Below are 14,840 nucleotides of genomic sequence, written 5' to 3' on the forward strand. Positions count from 1 at the left end.
AAAGGTCAAAACCGGTTCACTCATTAGCATATCCATCAGTGCTGAAAAGCACTTCTCACACTCTTCTGACCATGTGAATTTCACATCTTTCCCGGTTAGTCGAATCATTAGTTGAGCCAAGCCCGCAAACCCTTTCACAAACTTTCTGTAGTATCCGACCAATCCAAGGAAGCTCTCACCTTGGTGGCATTCTTTGGCTTTGGTCAATCCTCGATGGAATTGATCTTCTCTGGGTCAACCGAGACTCCCTGATCTGACATAATGTGCCCCAGGAATCCCATACTCCTTTGCCAAAAGGAGCACTTGCTGAGTTTGGCAAAGAGTTTATGTTCCCTTAATCGATTCAGGATGACTCTAAGGTGACCTTGATGCGATTCTTGATCTTTGGAGTAAACGAGTATATCATTTACGAAGATGATTAAATCTCATCCAAGAATTCCCGAAAGATCCCATTCATAATCTTCATGAATGCGGCCGATTCATTGGTAGTCCGAAAGGCATGACCACAAATTCGTTGTGCCCATACCTCGTCCTGAATGCGGTCTTCCTGACATCCATCGGCTCAATTGGATCTGATCATATCTCGAGGCTAGATCGATCTTGGAAAATAAAGTCGTCCCTCTTAGTTGGTCTAGTAGTTTGTCAATCCGAGGCAATAGGTACTTATTTTTCATAGTAACCCGATTCAGTCCTCGATATGCCTAGATGGAAACTCTCATCCTTCTTCTTGAAAAATAGGACTGGTGCTCCCCACGGAGAGCTACTGGGCTTATGAAACCTTTTTCAACCAATCTAGAGTGCATGTTACTTGCACAACCAGTCCATACCTAAGATCACTTCGTGATTCTTAAGACAGACTATCACTAAGTCCACATGCATACTGTTTCTTTGAATTCACAACCGAGATGTTCTTAACCAGCCATAGTGAATGCATAACTTGCCTACCAGCTGCATTCACTATGCCAAAACACCTGTCTCGTTCCTTCTGGAACATTTCTGTTGCATCTGTGTGTCTTAAATCTCTGTGCACCAGTAATGCCCAGACTTCCGCAATGGAAGTATGATCTAGCATCATCACTGTTCACTTTTCCTTGTCCCTTGTACATCTTTGGACAGTTCTGGATCGCATGGTCTTTGCTACCACACCTGGTGCAAGCGCCCATTTCTCTCCAACACTCTCCCGTGCCTCCGGCCACACTGAGAGCATTCAGATCTACTTCCTGAAGAATTATTGCCTTCATCGACTTGATCTCTCTTCCTCTTTCGGTCGCTTGACTTGCTACCCGAAGATTGATTGGTGTGAGACTTCACACGATTCTCTCTAGCAATAGTGGAGCCTAGCCACCCTTTCAACCAGATCCGAGACGGTACTGAAGGTACATACAAAGCAGTGGGTACCAAGTTCGACCCTAAGACCCTGGAAGAACCAACGTACCAACACTGCTTCATCCTCAAGTTCTTTCCCCACATACTGCGAGAGTCTGTTGAATTCTTCTCCGTACTCACGAACAGTCCTGCTACCCTGGGCTAGCTCCAGAAAATTTGACTCAAGCTGATCCCAAGCTTCAGCCGGAGAGTACTTGCGATTAAACTCATATTCAAAATTTTCAATCTTCTCCACTCGCCTTCCCGTGCGTTTGTCTAATTCCAACAACCAATTGTGTGAATCTCCTTCCAAGAAGTGGATCACAATGTCTTTCTTGTAGTCATCCGAAAAATGAGTGTATTCAAAGTTTCAGATCAGTCAGCTCCTCCACTCGTCTGCCTTGATCGGATCAGTACTACCTTTAAAGTGTGTGGTTACCACCCGGTATATGTGTTCCAGAACACTCAAGTAGTCCACCTTTTTCGCAGTCCTAACTGGCTTTGGATCAATCTCGGCCACACCGACTGTTTCTTTGACTTGTTCTTCCCCGAATAAAGAAATAGTCATTGGGATCCGAGTCAACTGCCCGACAAACGAGTTCACCAATGGTGTGAATGACTGGGTGAGTATAGTTATCTGAGTTCCATAGCCGTCAGTGCATTCAACCCATCCCTCATTGACAGTTCTACGGCCCGACTCCTACCTCTCGCGATTTTATCTCCCACCCCCCCCCCCCCCCCCCCCCCCACCAGCCGGAGCAGAGTGATGTGCCGCATTGTAGGATTCAACGACTTCCTCTTCATGCTGATCCTAAACGCGATTATCAGGATCCTCAACCTGAGTTTGAATCTCAACAAGGTTGGTCTGAACTAAAGGCGTTTTCCTAACATTTTGTCCAATCACAGGTCCGATTGGTGTTGGATTCAATAAATGGCATGCGTCACTTTGCTCAGTCATTGAAAAAACATTTGGAGTTTGGAAAAAGAAATAAAGAATCCTTGATAACTTGCATCGCTTTGACGTCAAGACCTAAAATAGAATTGTTCATGCAACAATGGTTCTTCACAATTTTATCAGTCTTCACAAAATTCCAGATGTTGATTTGAAAAATAGAGATAGAAGTGGTCAAGCACAACAAAGACGACGGATTGAAGAAAAAGAGCTTAGTAGACTTGAAGAAAAAGAAATAATAACGGATGGTCAATACATGAACAACGTACGAGATGAGATTGCAAACATGATTTGGAATATTTGTAATTTATTTTATTTTATTGTATTTTTTTTTAATTTAAGAGTCATGTTATTATTATTATTTCATTTAATTTATTTTATTACTGATAATAGAATAAATCATATTTAGAAAATTATATATATTGGAACTTTTTTCCAAAATTTAATACTTCTTCAAAAAAATTATAGTTATTAATGGTTTATTTTTTTAAATAAATATTTCACTATTCATATGTTCATATATTCATGTATTTTATTAAGAAATGCATAATGCAACTTATACAGCAAAAATATTACCATAAAAAATAGAAACTCTAATTTTACTGCAAACTTACCACGTAAACTTACATTTTTTACTATATAAGTTTTATTCTTATATCAATTTACAAATCATATTTCAGAACAGCTTTTTTTTTTGAATCAAATATGATTTGTAATTTCAGACCAGCTTTAATACTACTTATCATCACTTGGAGCCTACTTCGGGACCCATTTATCTTTTATCACCTGATAGGGCAAAGCCACGACACAGTAAAAAGATGACTGCCACGTGTACGAACCTCGATAAGCCGGTACATATCTGTACAACAAGAAACATCCGGTAACCGGTCATCTCTCTCTCTCAATCAAAAGTTTCTTTTAAGGAATCGAATCAAACAATAATAAAATGATATCACATTTTCTTCTATAAATCTTAGATTTCTCCTCCTTCTATAAGATATCTAAGTGAGTCTTTAGGGGTTTTGTTTCTGTGTAAAATGGACATGGGGAAAGAGAAGGAAGAAGTTTCTCTTGAAACTCTGAGTAAGAAGATGGATGATTTTTGCAAAGGCTAGAGATTGGGAGAAGTATCACAGCCCAAGGAACCTCCTTTTAGCCATGGTATCTTCTTTTACTCCTTTGATTTACCTGTAAATCTCTAGTTAGTGTCTTATATCTTCCAGCTACGATACAGTTTACTAGGTTGTCACGTGGAAATTGAACTTGGGTCTTGTCTGATAAACAAAAAAAGTTGGCTTCTTTTGCTATGAAATGGAATATATTTTTTTGTTAATTCTTTACATGTCATGGTTCTTCGAGTTGGTTATCTTGTCTTATAAGCTGGTCTTGGGTCCATGAAAATTTGATTATGTAATTAAAAACCCATAAACAAAAATAATTGGAATATTGTGGTTTTGTACCAACTTTGACATGATTGCAAGTAATAGAGAAATGAATTTCCAACGAGAAAAACATGTGACTTTTGACTCTATGTCAACAAAGCAAATATAAAAGGTCAAAACTTTTGTCCTGCAAAACCAAGTGCACACTAGTTTCTTGTTGTTTTGTTGCGTTAGAAACAATATTTTAATATGAGATGCAGGTGGGTGAAGTGGGAGAGTTATCAGAGATATTCCAATGGAGAGGGGAAGTGGAAAGAGGACTTCCAGATTGGAAAGAGGAAGATAAAGTGCATCTCGGAGAAGAATTATCAGATGTGTTGTTGTATCTGGTGAGGCTTTCTGATGCATGTGGGGTTGATTTGGGCAAAGCCGCTCTGCGCAAACTCGAGCTCAATGCCATTAAGTACCCAGCACCCAAACCGACTGATCATTGTGGTGATTCAAGCGACAATACTAAGTTGAAAGAAGATAATTAATCTATGCCTTTTTTTTTAAATAAACAATTCTAATGTGAGTTGTTGACTCTTGCATTGTACAACTTTCCCATTGGTCTCTTTATATTTGGTTTCACTGTCTTGCACTGAATTGGATATTGATTGACATAAGCGTTCACTTTTTATATCATGAATTAGTGGACTGCATAAATGATGACTGATGAACACTTACATGTAATGTGAGTACGTCTACACTACTACCTATACCATCCCTCCCCTCTAAATCTTTACCTTCCCAAATGCTCTGCTTGTACCTCGAAATCAAAACCTGAAAGAATTTGCGATGAATATCCCAAGGTGTGCTTTAATTTGCTTTACAGGTTTGTGTGGTGGCTCTGCTCATGATTCAGCGGTATCGCCACTACTTTGCGGTGTTAGTAGAGACAGAACGTCCCTGATACGAAACCCATTGCCCCAGAAAGAGGCAAGGCATAGACCCATTATGGCCATTACAACCACAGAGCAAGCTGCTGGCACGGCTTGGCTGCTTCCAAGAAACTGGCTTGCAAGAAGCCCAGCTAAGGTCGAGCTTTGCATTCCTGTGCAGAGAGATATCGTCCTGCTTACTTCTTCCTCTTGCCTTAAGCCTGGGATCTTGGAGAACCAATACCCCAAAACAAATGCTACCGCGTGGAACGTAATAACTGGAAGAATCAATCTGAGACCTTCAGCTGAAAGAATCTGACTTCGGTTAATCGAAAGCGGGCTTCCGATGCAGAGTGAAGTGCATACCATAGCAACAAACGGCATCACAGGTCGAAGAAGAGTGACCACAGGCTTTGCGTAAGTATTCAGCACAAGACCAAGAGTGACTGGAACAAGCACAACCTACAAATGTTAAATCAAGCTTGACCTCAAAAGAGAAACAATGAATCAAATATAGCTAATTAAAAAAAAAAGAAAAACTTTGGGGTTACCTGGAGTATAGACTTGGACATGGCAAGAGCGTCAACGGGAACAACAGAACCAATAAGAAGACCGCTGAGCAAGGGAGTAAAGAGAACAGAGGCAATAGTAGTAGAGCTAGTAAGAAGAATGCTCATGGCAACATCAGCTTTGCTCAGAGAGCTGGCGTAGCTAGACAACTGAGCTCCAGCGACACAACAGGTGAGTACAAAACCAGCGTAGAAAGTCCTCGGCATCCCAAAGGCATTAGCTACTAAAATCCCAAGGAGCGGTTTCAGAACGTATTGAGCAACAAACCCAACAGATAACGGCACTGGTCTGAAAACCAAAACAAACAAAAAAAAATGTCCTAAAAAAAAAACTAAACATGCTCAAAGAAGAAACATGTAAGAAACCAACGTGGAGTTGGTCTAGTGTTAAAGGGGTTACGGCTGTAACTACCGCCACTCAGGTTCAATTCGCCGTGGGAGGGATTATTTACAATGCTTGGTTCCCGGCAAAGAGATGAAAACACCTTTTTTAAGTTTACTAATAAAAAAAACATGTAAGAAGAAGAATGACCTTTTGAAAGCAAGAGCAAAATCTTGAATAGAGAGCTGGATTCCGATAGATAACATAATGCCACCAAGAGCAGGAGCATAGAGTTCTTTAGATACCCTGCAAACAGAGCCTGTAAAGCCACAGGTCTGAGCTAAAAGTAAGAAAGAGAGAGAGAGAGAGTGGAAACCAGGTGAAAGTGGATGGATGGGAGAGAGCAGCGAGGGCGGTGAGAGCGACGACGAAGGGAAGCAAAGCGGACAAGAGCTGAGAAGAGGAATCGGAGTTATGAGGAGAATCGTTACCTCCGCAGAAAGATAAGAGAGACATGTTTCCATCTCTCCACTGCAATCCAACTCTTCCCATAAACGGCGTCGTTGAGCACGCTACTTCCCAGGCCCGTCTTTGGTAGCTACTACCCGATGGCCAAACGATCGATGAATGAGAAGAGCGTAATTGACAATTAAAGAACCGAGATTTAGCGGAAAGTGTTCGTTTGGGTATTGCTGGTGGTGAGAAAGCTAAGGAGAAAGAGGTGATTGAAGCCATTCTTTCTCTACTTTGAGAGGGTGAAGTTTGGATTTTGAAGAAGTAGCAGAAGCAAAAGGGATAATATAGAAAATAAATATTGTTGAGGTTATTTAACTAATTAATTAACAACTGTATTCCAAACTCACGGCGTGGTCCTCTAATAGTCATTTGTTTTTAGCAGGTTGGTTTTAGACTTTAGTCTATTTAGATGATGCACAATTTGGGTGTAAGAACTTTGTTTGTTTGATCGAATTACTTCAGAATTAATGGGTTTGGTTGGTAACTATTAGGTTTAAGGCTAAAGACGTCGTCTTTCTCATGATTAACCCTACAATCTAGTGCGTTTGTGTCAAAATAGAGTATAGATCACTAATTCACAGCTGAGACACGACGATATTTATTTAGAGTTTTGATGCTGGTGGTGTAAAGAGGCGTATTGCTCCCCCTCCCCTTTAATCTTTTTTTATGTATAGAAGATAGTTCACTCGACCGAACTTTTAGCCAAACTATTTATTTTAGTAAATACTAGGATTTGGTCCGCCCTACTGGCGGATAATTAACTAATTTTTTTTATATATACATATATTTGGACAAAATAGTTACATATCTAAATATATCATTGTTTTAATGAGTATTTTTAAAATGTTAAATTTGTTTTTTTATTTTAAATAAATATAATATTAATATTCACCTTGCATGTTTTGTTATTCTTCTTATAAGTTATATTTATCTTACTATTGAAAAATGTTTACCAATATATTATAGTTTCATATGTTTTTAGTGTTTACTCCACTTTAGTTATGATAGTTATGATAGCAAATAGAATGTATATTTTGGGTATAAAACATGGACATTTTCGTTCTTATACGTTTTCTTCTTGAATACATCGATAATTTATTTTCAAATGTGCAAGTAACAAACCAACTTGAGAATTTCAAATACCTTCAAATTACAATTGTAATACAAAATTCCAGTTAAATATGTAACTAAAATACTTAAACTTACAATTATATATTTGAATATATTATTGTATTTTGGATAATTCTATTATTTTGGTTGAATTGCTACTTGGTATATCTACATCTTGTTTTATGTAGCTTTTCATTTGTTTTTTTGGTTGAAAACTTAAAATGTTAATAGAAGCTGTAAATTTTTTTACTTGTATTAATGATTTTTTGTGCTATGCACGAAATATTAGTTTTTTTATGAAAAAGTTGTCAACATTATGTTTATATTGTTAATCAATTGCGTAGTTTCTTATTATAGATAAGCTATTTTCCTCCAACTCATGGTCCATCTTTGATACCACACATTCTTCCTAATACAACAATTGATGGGTTGATCATCACAAAGAAATCAGACCTATTGGGTTTCTAAACACTCATGTATTACAATGAGATGAAACCTACTCAAAATGTCTATCTTAAGAACCGTCATGGCGCCAAATCCACATATCTGTACAAAAGACTAAACCCTCAACTATTAGTTTACTTATTTATGTACACAACAATTAGATTAAACAGTATTTTTTCCTTGGAAGGCTAAGAAGAGATACTCTCTGGTCTATTGATGTGCAATGTTTCTTCTATGAATTCTCCACAGTCTGTTATTATGTTACCGTCCGCACCAGCCTATAGAAGACAGGAAAAATCATTTTTTTGGTATCATAATATAGATATAAATATGACGCAGAAGAGAAAATAAGAAGACTTATATCTTCCACAGAAACACGGTTCAATGCAGCTGGATCATTTGCAGAGTTGATCAATATACAAAAGTGACAACTGCGGTAAACCTTGGAAAATTAGATCACAATTGGAAAATTTTCAACTTAAAAATATAAAATTATACATTATTTTAAATGTGTATTTATTGTAATAATGTCATGTGACTTCTTAATTGTATATTTATTTATTGTTTATTTTTTTATATTGTATATTTATGTATTCTAGTTTTCTTGCTTTTATATCAAATGATAATATTATGATAGATGATTAATGTAATATTTCTTCTTTCTTATATTGTATGATTGTTTTTCTTATATTTTATATTTATATTTACTAAAAATAATATTTAGAAATAAGAAAAAAATATTTTCCATATAGATGTTTAATGTAATTTTTCATTTCTTATATTGTATATTTACTTATTAGGTATTTTCTTATATTGTATATATTTACTTATTAGGTATTTTCTTATATTGTATATATTTACTTATTCTAGTTGTTTTGCTTTTACATCAAATTGTAATATTATGATAGAAGTTCAATGTAATATTTCTATTTCTTATATTGTATATTAATTATTATTTTTACTATACATTTTTCAGATATATGTTTAATGTATTTTTTCTAATTATTTTATTATATATTTACTTATTACTTATTTTATTATAATTTATATTTACTTATATAATATAATTCATGTAGTATTTTATTTGTTATATTGTATATCTAATTATTATTTATTTAATTGATATATTTCAAGTAGACGTTTAATTTTGTTTTTGTATTTCTTATATTTTATATTTATTTATTATTTATTTTTCTTATATTGTATTTTTACTTATTCTAATATTATGATAAATGTTTAATAATCCATTTTATTTATATATACTTATTATTTATTTTAATATACATTTTTAGATAGATGTTTAATTTTATTTTTTATTTCTTAATTGTATATTTACTTATTGTATATTTACGTATTCTTTTTTAATTTTATATCATATGATAATTATTTTTGATTAAATATCAAATTGATTGAAAAAACTTCAAAGAGCTGGATCATATGATAATATTACATTATATATTTAATGTAATATTTTTATTTCTTATACTGTATATTTACTTATTATTTTTATATTGTGTATTTAATTTTTCTAATATTACGATAATTTTTTACTGTAATATTTTTATTTCTTATATTTTATAATTACTTATTGTTTATTTGACTTTAAATTTTTAAGATAAATGTTTAATTTAGTTTTTCATTTTTTAGTTGTAAATTTACTTATTGTTTATTTTTTATATTGTATATCTACTTATTCTATTTTTTTTTTACTTTTACAGCAAATGACAATATTACGATAGTCGTTTTTATTACTTATTATTTATTTTTTGCTTTCTAGTAATAATGCCATGTGGCTTTTTAGAAGAATGATTTTATGCTATTGATTTTTTTTTATAATTCGTGTTTTAAATAGAAGGATTTTAGATTAAAATTAATTATTTTTTTTAGCTGATATATATTTTTTCTATCGACAGATTACGTCCAGATTACGCTAATAAACTTTATATGGCCCAGATTACGCTTGTGGTCCTTGCTGCTTCCTTTTTCTGATCAAAATTATTATTTTCGGTCTTATGATTTAATGTGCCACATGATTTTTTTTGAAAAAGATATTTGTATTCTCACATGGACACTCTTCTTTGTAAAATTAAATATAATATTATTATTTTCTTATATTGTATATTTTCTTATTCTATTTTCATGTTTATTTATTTAACTTAATATTGTCATTTTTTATATTGTATATTTTCTCATTTTAATTTTCAACTATATTTATTTAACCTTTTTGTAAAATGAAATTTAAAAATGCATTATTGTATATTTTTTATATTGTATTTCATTCTAATTTTCGATTTTTTAATTTTATTTTTGTAAAACTAAATGTTAAAATGTAATATTGTATATTTTCTTATATTGTATATTTTCTTACTCTAATTTTATAATTTATTTATTTAACTCCTTTTTGTAAAACTAAATATAAAAATGTAATATTTTATATTTTCTTATATTATGTATTTTTATTCTAATTTTCGAATTTATTCTTTTAATCTTTTTGTAAAAATAAATGTAAATAATGTAATTTTTATATTTTATTATTCTAATTTTAGAATTTATTTGTTTAAATTTTTATTTAAAGTGGTAATATTACATCATGGACAGTCCAAAAAAATAGTGCCACATGTCATCTCGATTTTTTTTTGTAAAACTAAATGTAAAAATGGTAATATTGTATATTTTCTTATATTGTATATTTTACTCTAATTTTAGAATTTATTTATTTAACTCATTTTTGTAAAACTAAATGTAAAAATGTAATATTTTATATTTTCTTATATTATGTATTTTTATTCTAATTTGATTTTATTATTTCAATCTTTTTTTTAAACAAATGTAAAGAATGTAATGTTGTATAATTTCTTATTTTAATTTTAAAATTTATTTGCTTAACTTTTTATATAAAATGGTAATATTACATTATGGATAGTTATATAAAAAATAATGTAACGTGTCATCTTCTGGAATAAGTTTTTTTTCTCTGATGTGGATATTACATATATGGAATCTCAAAATGCTATTTTTATTAGTATAGATTTTTATTTTATTATTTTTTCCATTTGGTTATTTAGACCACCTTACTGTATAAACAATTTAGGGGCAATTAGAAAAGGTTTATTTATATTTTTAATTTTCAAAAAGGCAAATTTCATTAAAAAATAAAATATATTTATTGTCCAACAAAAGATACAAGAAATATAATTACCAAACATGTATCATTAAAAAGGCAAAAACCCTATTTTTACCTTTAGATATATAAATATAAATAAATATTTAAACTAATAAAATTTTGAATTTTTTTTTATTTCTGAAAGATTCATTTTCAGTTTGAATTCTTGTAAAAAAATTATTATCAAATTTTAGTTTTCCGAACATTTCAGATTTTTATTTTGAAATCTGAAAATTCTTTTTAAACTATTTTCAAAATTATGGTTTTAAATTTCCAATATTTATTAAAAAACAATTCTAAACACCATGTTCCCAAACTCCACACCTTAATTATAAACCCTACGTATACATTAGTTAACTCTAAAGATATAAGCGTAATTTATTTCCTTAATAAAAACTTTTTGGTCATTTTGACTATATGTTATGTATTTATGATTAAAACATTTTAATACTATTTTAGAAAATTTTCTTGTAAAAATGCATTTAATAGTTTTTTATAGAAAATTGATATATACAAAAATACATTTAAACTATAAGTTAAATATTGTCTTTTGGTGATCTAAAATTTATAATTGAAAACTAGTGAGATGAAATATATTACTGATTTAACAGTTTAAAATAAATAAAAATATAATTTTTTTTTTTGGTCAACAGAAAATTTACAATCTTTCTCAATAAAATATATAAATTTTATATAAACAGAAAATTTTACGTAAGAACTTTTTTTTTTGAAACTGGCTTTCTATTAATACGTAAGAAAGTTAACTCTTTCTCAATGCATAATATAGATTGTAAATGTTAAAACTCACTCACCAAACCTGCAACTCTAAAAACGTTTTTTCTCCACTAAATGATTATAAACCAGGGACAAACACTTTCAATTGATAAAATCCAAGTTCTGGTAGATTGTCGAAATAAAGGTAATAAAGTGGACCATACTTTTACACAAAAAAAAAGGAAAATTCCATAAAAATACCCGAACTAAATTTTGTTAAGCTTTTTAATACCCAAACCTTTTCACTATCCAGTTTAATACCCCAACTAATTATTTTGCTCATTTTAATACCCAAACTTTTAAAACTGTGCCCACTTTAATACCCGAACTTTATTTATTTTAATAAAAATACTAATAAGTTTCAAACAAAACTTAAAAAATCTCAAAAATCGAAGAAAAAATATTAAAATTCTAATTTTATTTTAAGATTTAGGAAAAAAGGTAGATAAACCATGGAAAATTTATTTTTTAAAAATTAAATGAACTTGAATGTTAAAAAAATTTCGTTTTTTTTATTTCAGAAAAAACTAAATACAATATTTAAAACTTAGAAATTTTATTACAAAATTTAATATTTTACACTATTTAGTTACTTTTATTTCTCAAACCACAAAAAAATTTAGAATTTTCTGAGTTTGTTTTGTAAATTTTAGAAATTTTTTAAAATTTTGTTTGAAACCTATTAGTATTTTTATTAAAATAAATAAAGTTCGGGTATTAAAGTGGCCACAATTTTAAAATTTTGGGTATTAAAATGAGTAAAATAATTAGTTGGGGTATTAAACTGGGTAGTAAACAAGTTTGGGTATTAAAAAGCTTAACAAAATTTAGTTCGGGTATTTTTATGGAATTTTCCCAAAAAAAAAAAAAAGTGGACCATACTTTGAAACAAGATATTAAAGTCTCTCTTGGTATTACAATGGAAGGAGGCATGGAGATATACTTAGGACTACCATAATAGATTTGTAATTCTAAGGGGAGTTATTGGAATCAGAATTTGGAAGGAATTTAGTGATTTTAAAAGTTGACAGATTTTTAGAAGTTAAGTAGAGTTAACAAATTTCTATCAAATACTTTGTATTGATTTCAATAGATTTTATTAATTATCATGGATTTGCATAATATATTTTTTTCAAAATATTTCTAGTTATAAGACAATGTATACAATCTCTCTAGAACTTTTCCAAAAATAAAATCTCGAAAAAACCATATATATATAAACATCAATTGATATAATGATACACATTTCTCATTTTCCTTATGTTTGGTGAGTTCCTCTTCTTATTGGTTTTCTTGTGATAATAATCAGTCTTATTTTCTTTGACTTTTGTGATTTTCTCGAAACACTATTCTAGTTATCGTATGAGTTATATTTCTTCACCATTATTAAATCAAACAGTTGTTTTGTCAAATATGAAACTATAAAAAATATAATGAATTACAGATCATGTGAGTTTGGTTGCTTCACCATTATTGAGTTTGGTGTAGTGTGTTTACGTAGATAAATATTCAATATGTGTATGTTTTTCTTACTTCACAGATTTCAGAAATCTTATGAGTTATATTTCTTCACCATTATTAAATCAAACAGTTGTTTTGTCAAATATGAAACTATAAAAAATATAATGAATTACAGATCATGTGAGTTTGGTTGCTTCACCATTATTTAGTTCGGTGTAGTGTGTTTACGTAGATAAATATTCAATATGTGTATGTTTTTCTTACTTCACAGATTCCAGAAATCTTATGAGTATAGGTGATATTTTCAAAGTCTAGTCTCATGAGTAAAAATATAAGGAATCCACCTTTCAATAACAATAGAATTTAATGGAATAGTAAAATCCATAATAACTAAACTTTATGAATAACAAAGGATTTGAGTGGAATTTAGAAGTCATCAAACCAATAACAATAGATTTTAGTAAGACTTTTAAAATCTATAAACCAATAATAGTGGATTCTCAAAATTTTAAAACTCCTTTAGAATTCTTAAACCGATAACCCCCCTAAATTACAATCTTTCTCAATTGTACATGACCCAGTTATATGTCGTTTCAACTCGTGGTCAGCAAAATTATTCTCAAAAGAAGGCAAGGAGTTACAAATAAAATATGTGGTTCAAGAATTTCTGACATACACTATATCGTGTTTCTTGCTATCACAACTACAAGGCACAGTAGAGAAAATAAAAAATAAGTGCACTCTCAAACTTCTGGTGTAACTCGAGACAAAATAACCGAAGCTTCCATTAGATAGCATGGGATAAAATTTATGTTCCTCATGATGAAAGTGCACTACAAGAAAACACGCTGATACTGAGGAACTTTTTCCTCGGTATGTCGTCGGAATAACCGTATTCCGACGACATACCGAAAAAAAATCCCTCAAAAAAAATTCCTCGAAATTTCATTTTCCCTCGAAATTTCCTCGAAATTTTGTGACGGAATTTCGAGGACCAACAATTCCGAGGAAATTTAGAGGACAGGCGTTCGTCGAAGTGGTCAGTCGATATATATTGAGGAACATTCCCTCGGTATATACCGAGGATTATACCGAGGGAAGAGCCCTCCGAAAATTTTCCGAGAGACAGTTTCTTCAAAAATTTTCGAGGAACTCAGTTCCTCGGAATATTCCGAGGGACAGTTTCCTCGGTATATACCGAGGACGGCTGTTCCTCGGAATATATTGAAAAAAGTTTTTTTTTTAAAAAAATTATTTTTGAAAAAAAAAAATATTTTTAAAATTTAAATTCGAAAATATAAAATTAAAATTTAAATTGAAAACATATTATATAAATTCAAAGTCATACAAATCAAAATAAAACATTTCGAGTTTTTGAAAGAAATTAAACTACGGGTTTTGGACATTCGGGTCTGGCATGGTCGGGAGGTCCACGTTGGCGTTCGGGTTCATGCTCCTCATCATCGCCATCATTTGCTCGTTCAGCTTTCTCTGTGCCTCCCAGCCCGCCTCTTGACTCGCCACCATGGACTCCAACGCAGATATACGAGCATCCTTGTCCCTCATCTGACTCAAAAGGACTTCTTGATCAACAAAGGACGGTGGTGCAGAAGCAGACGGAACCGAGTTGGACCGACGAGCCAAACCGAACAAACGGCCATTCTTCTTTGGAACCGACTGAAAAAGAAAGTGTCAAATTTAAATAATATAAAAAATGAATTGAACTTTAAAAAAAAAACTTACCGCTTCAACGATTTGGTTGATCCGAACCCGAGGTAAGCCGGTCGATCCCGTCGAATCGTCATCCTCGGTTTGAAGCTGAGACACTTCCTGTTCCATCTGACTGTCGATGAGGGTGACCA

At 31.5% G+C, this 14,840-nt stretch overlaps 2 protein-coding genes and 1 long non-coding RNA gene across 3 annotated transcripts; 1 reads left to right on the forward strand and 2 right to left on the reverse strand.

Moving 5' to 3' along the window:
• Window positions 1–2,827: 2,827 nt before the first annotated feature.
• On the reverse strand, window positions 2,828–3,726 carry LOC130495164 (uncharacterized). The gene is made up of 2 exons (XR_008934428.1): window positions 3,506–3,726; window positions 2,828–3,176 (listed from the first exon to the last, which is right to left on the reverse strand). It is a non-coding gene; the product is annotated as an uncharacterized LOC130495164 (long non-coding RNA).
• LOC108862644 (uncharacterized) lies at window positions 3,102–4,387 on the forward strand. The gene is given in 3 exon segments (XM_018636842.2): window positions 3,102–3,417; window positions 3,419–3,478; window positions 3,960–4,387. Coding segments are annotated over 3 exon segments (399 nt in total). The 5' UTR covers window positions 3,102–3,354; the 3' UTR covers window positions 4,236–4,387.
• Window positions 4,356–6,292, reverse strand: LOC108862642 (probable sodium/metabolite cotransporter BASS3, chloroplastic). Its single transcript, XM_018636840.2, has 4 exons — window positions 5,887–6,292; window positions 5,721–5,816; window positions 5,171–5,477; window positions 4,356–5,081 (listed from the first exon to the last, which is right to left on the reverse strand). The coding sequence occupies exons 1-4, from the start codon at window positions 6,243–6,245 to the stop codon at window positions 4,593–4,595; spliced, it is 1,251 nt and encodes a 416-aa protein (XP_018492342.1). The 5' UTR covers window positions 6,246–6,292; the 3' UTR covers window positions 4,356–4,592.
• Window positions 6,293–14,840: the final 8,548 nt, after the last annotated feature.

This window comes from Raphanus sativus, chromosome 5, assembly GCF_000801105.2.
Source record: "Raphanus sativus cultivar WK10039 chromosome 5, ASM80110v3, whole genome shotgun sequence".
Classification (NCBI taxonomy): domain Eukaryota; kingdom Viridiplantae; phylum Streptophyta; class Magnoliopsida; order Brassicales; family Brassicaceae; genus Raphanus; species Raphanus sativus.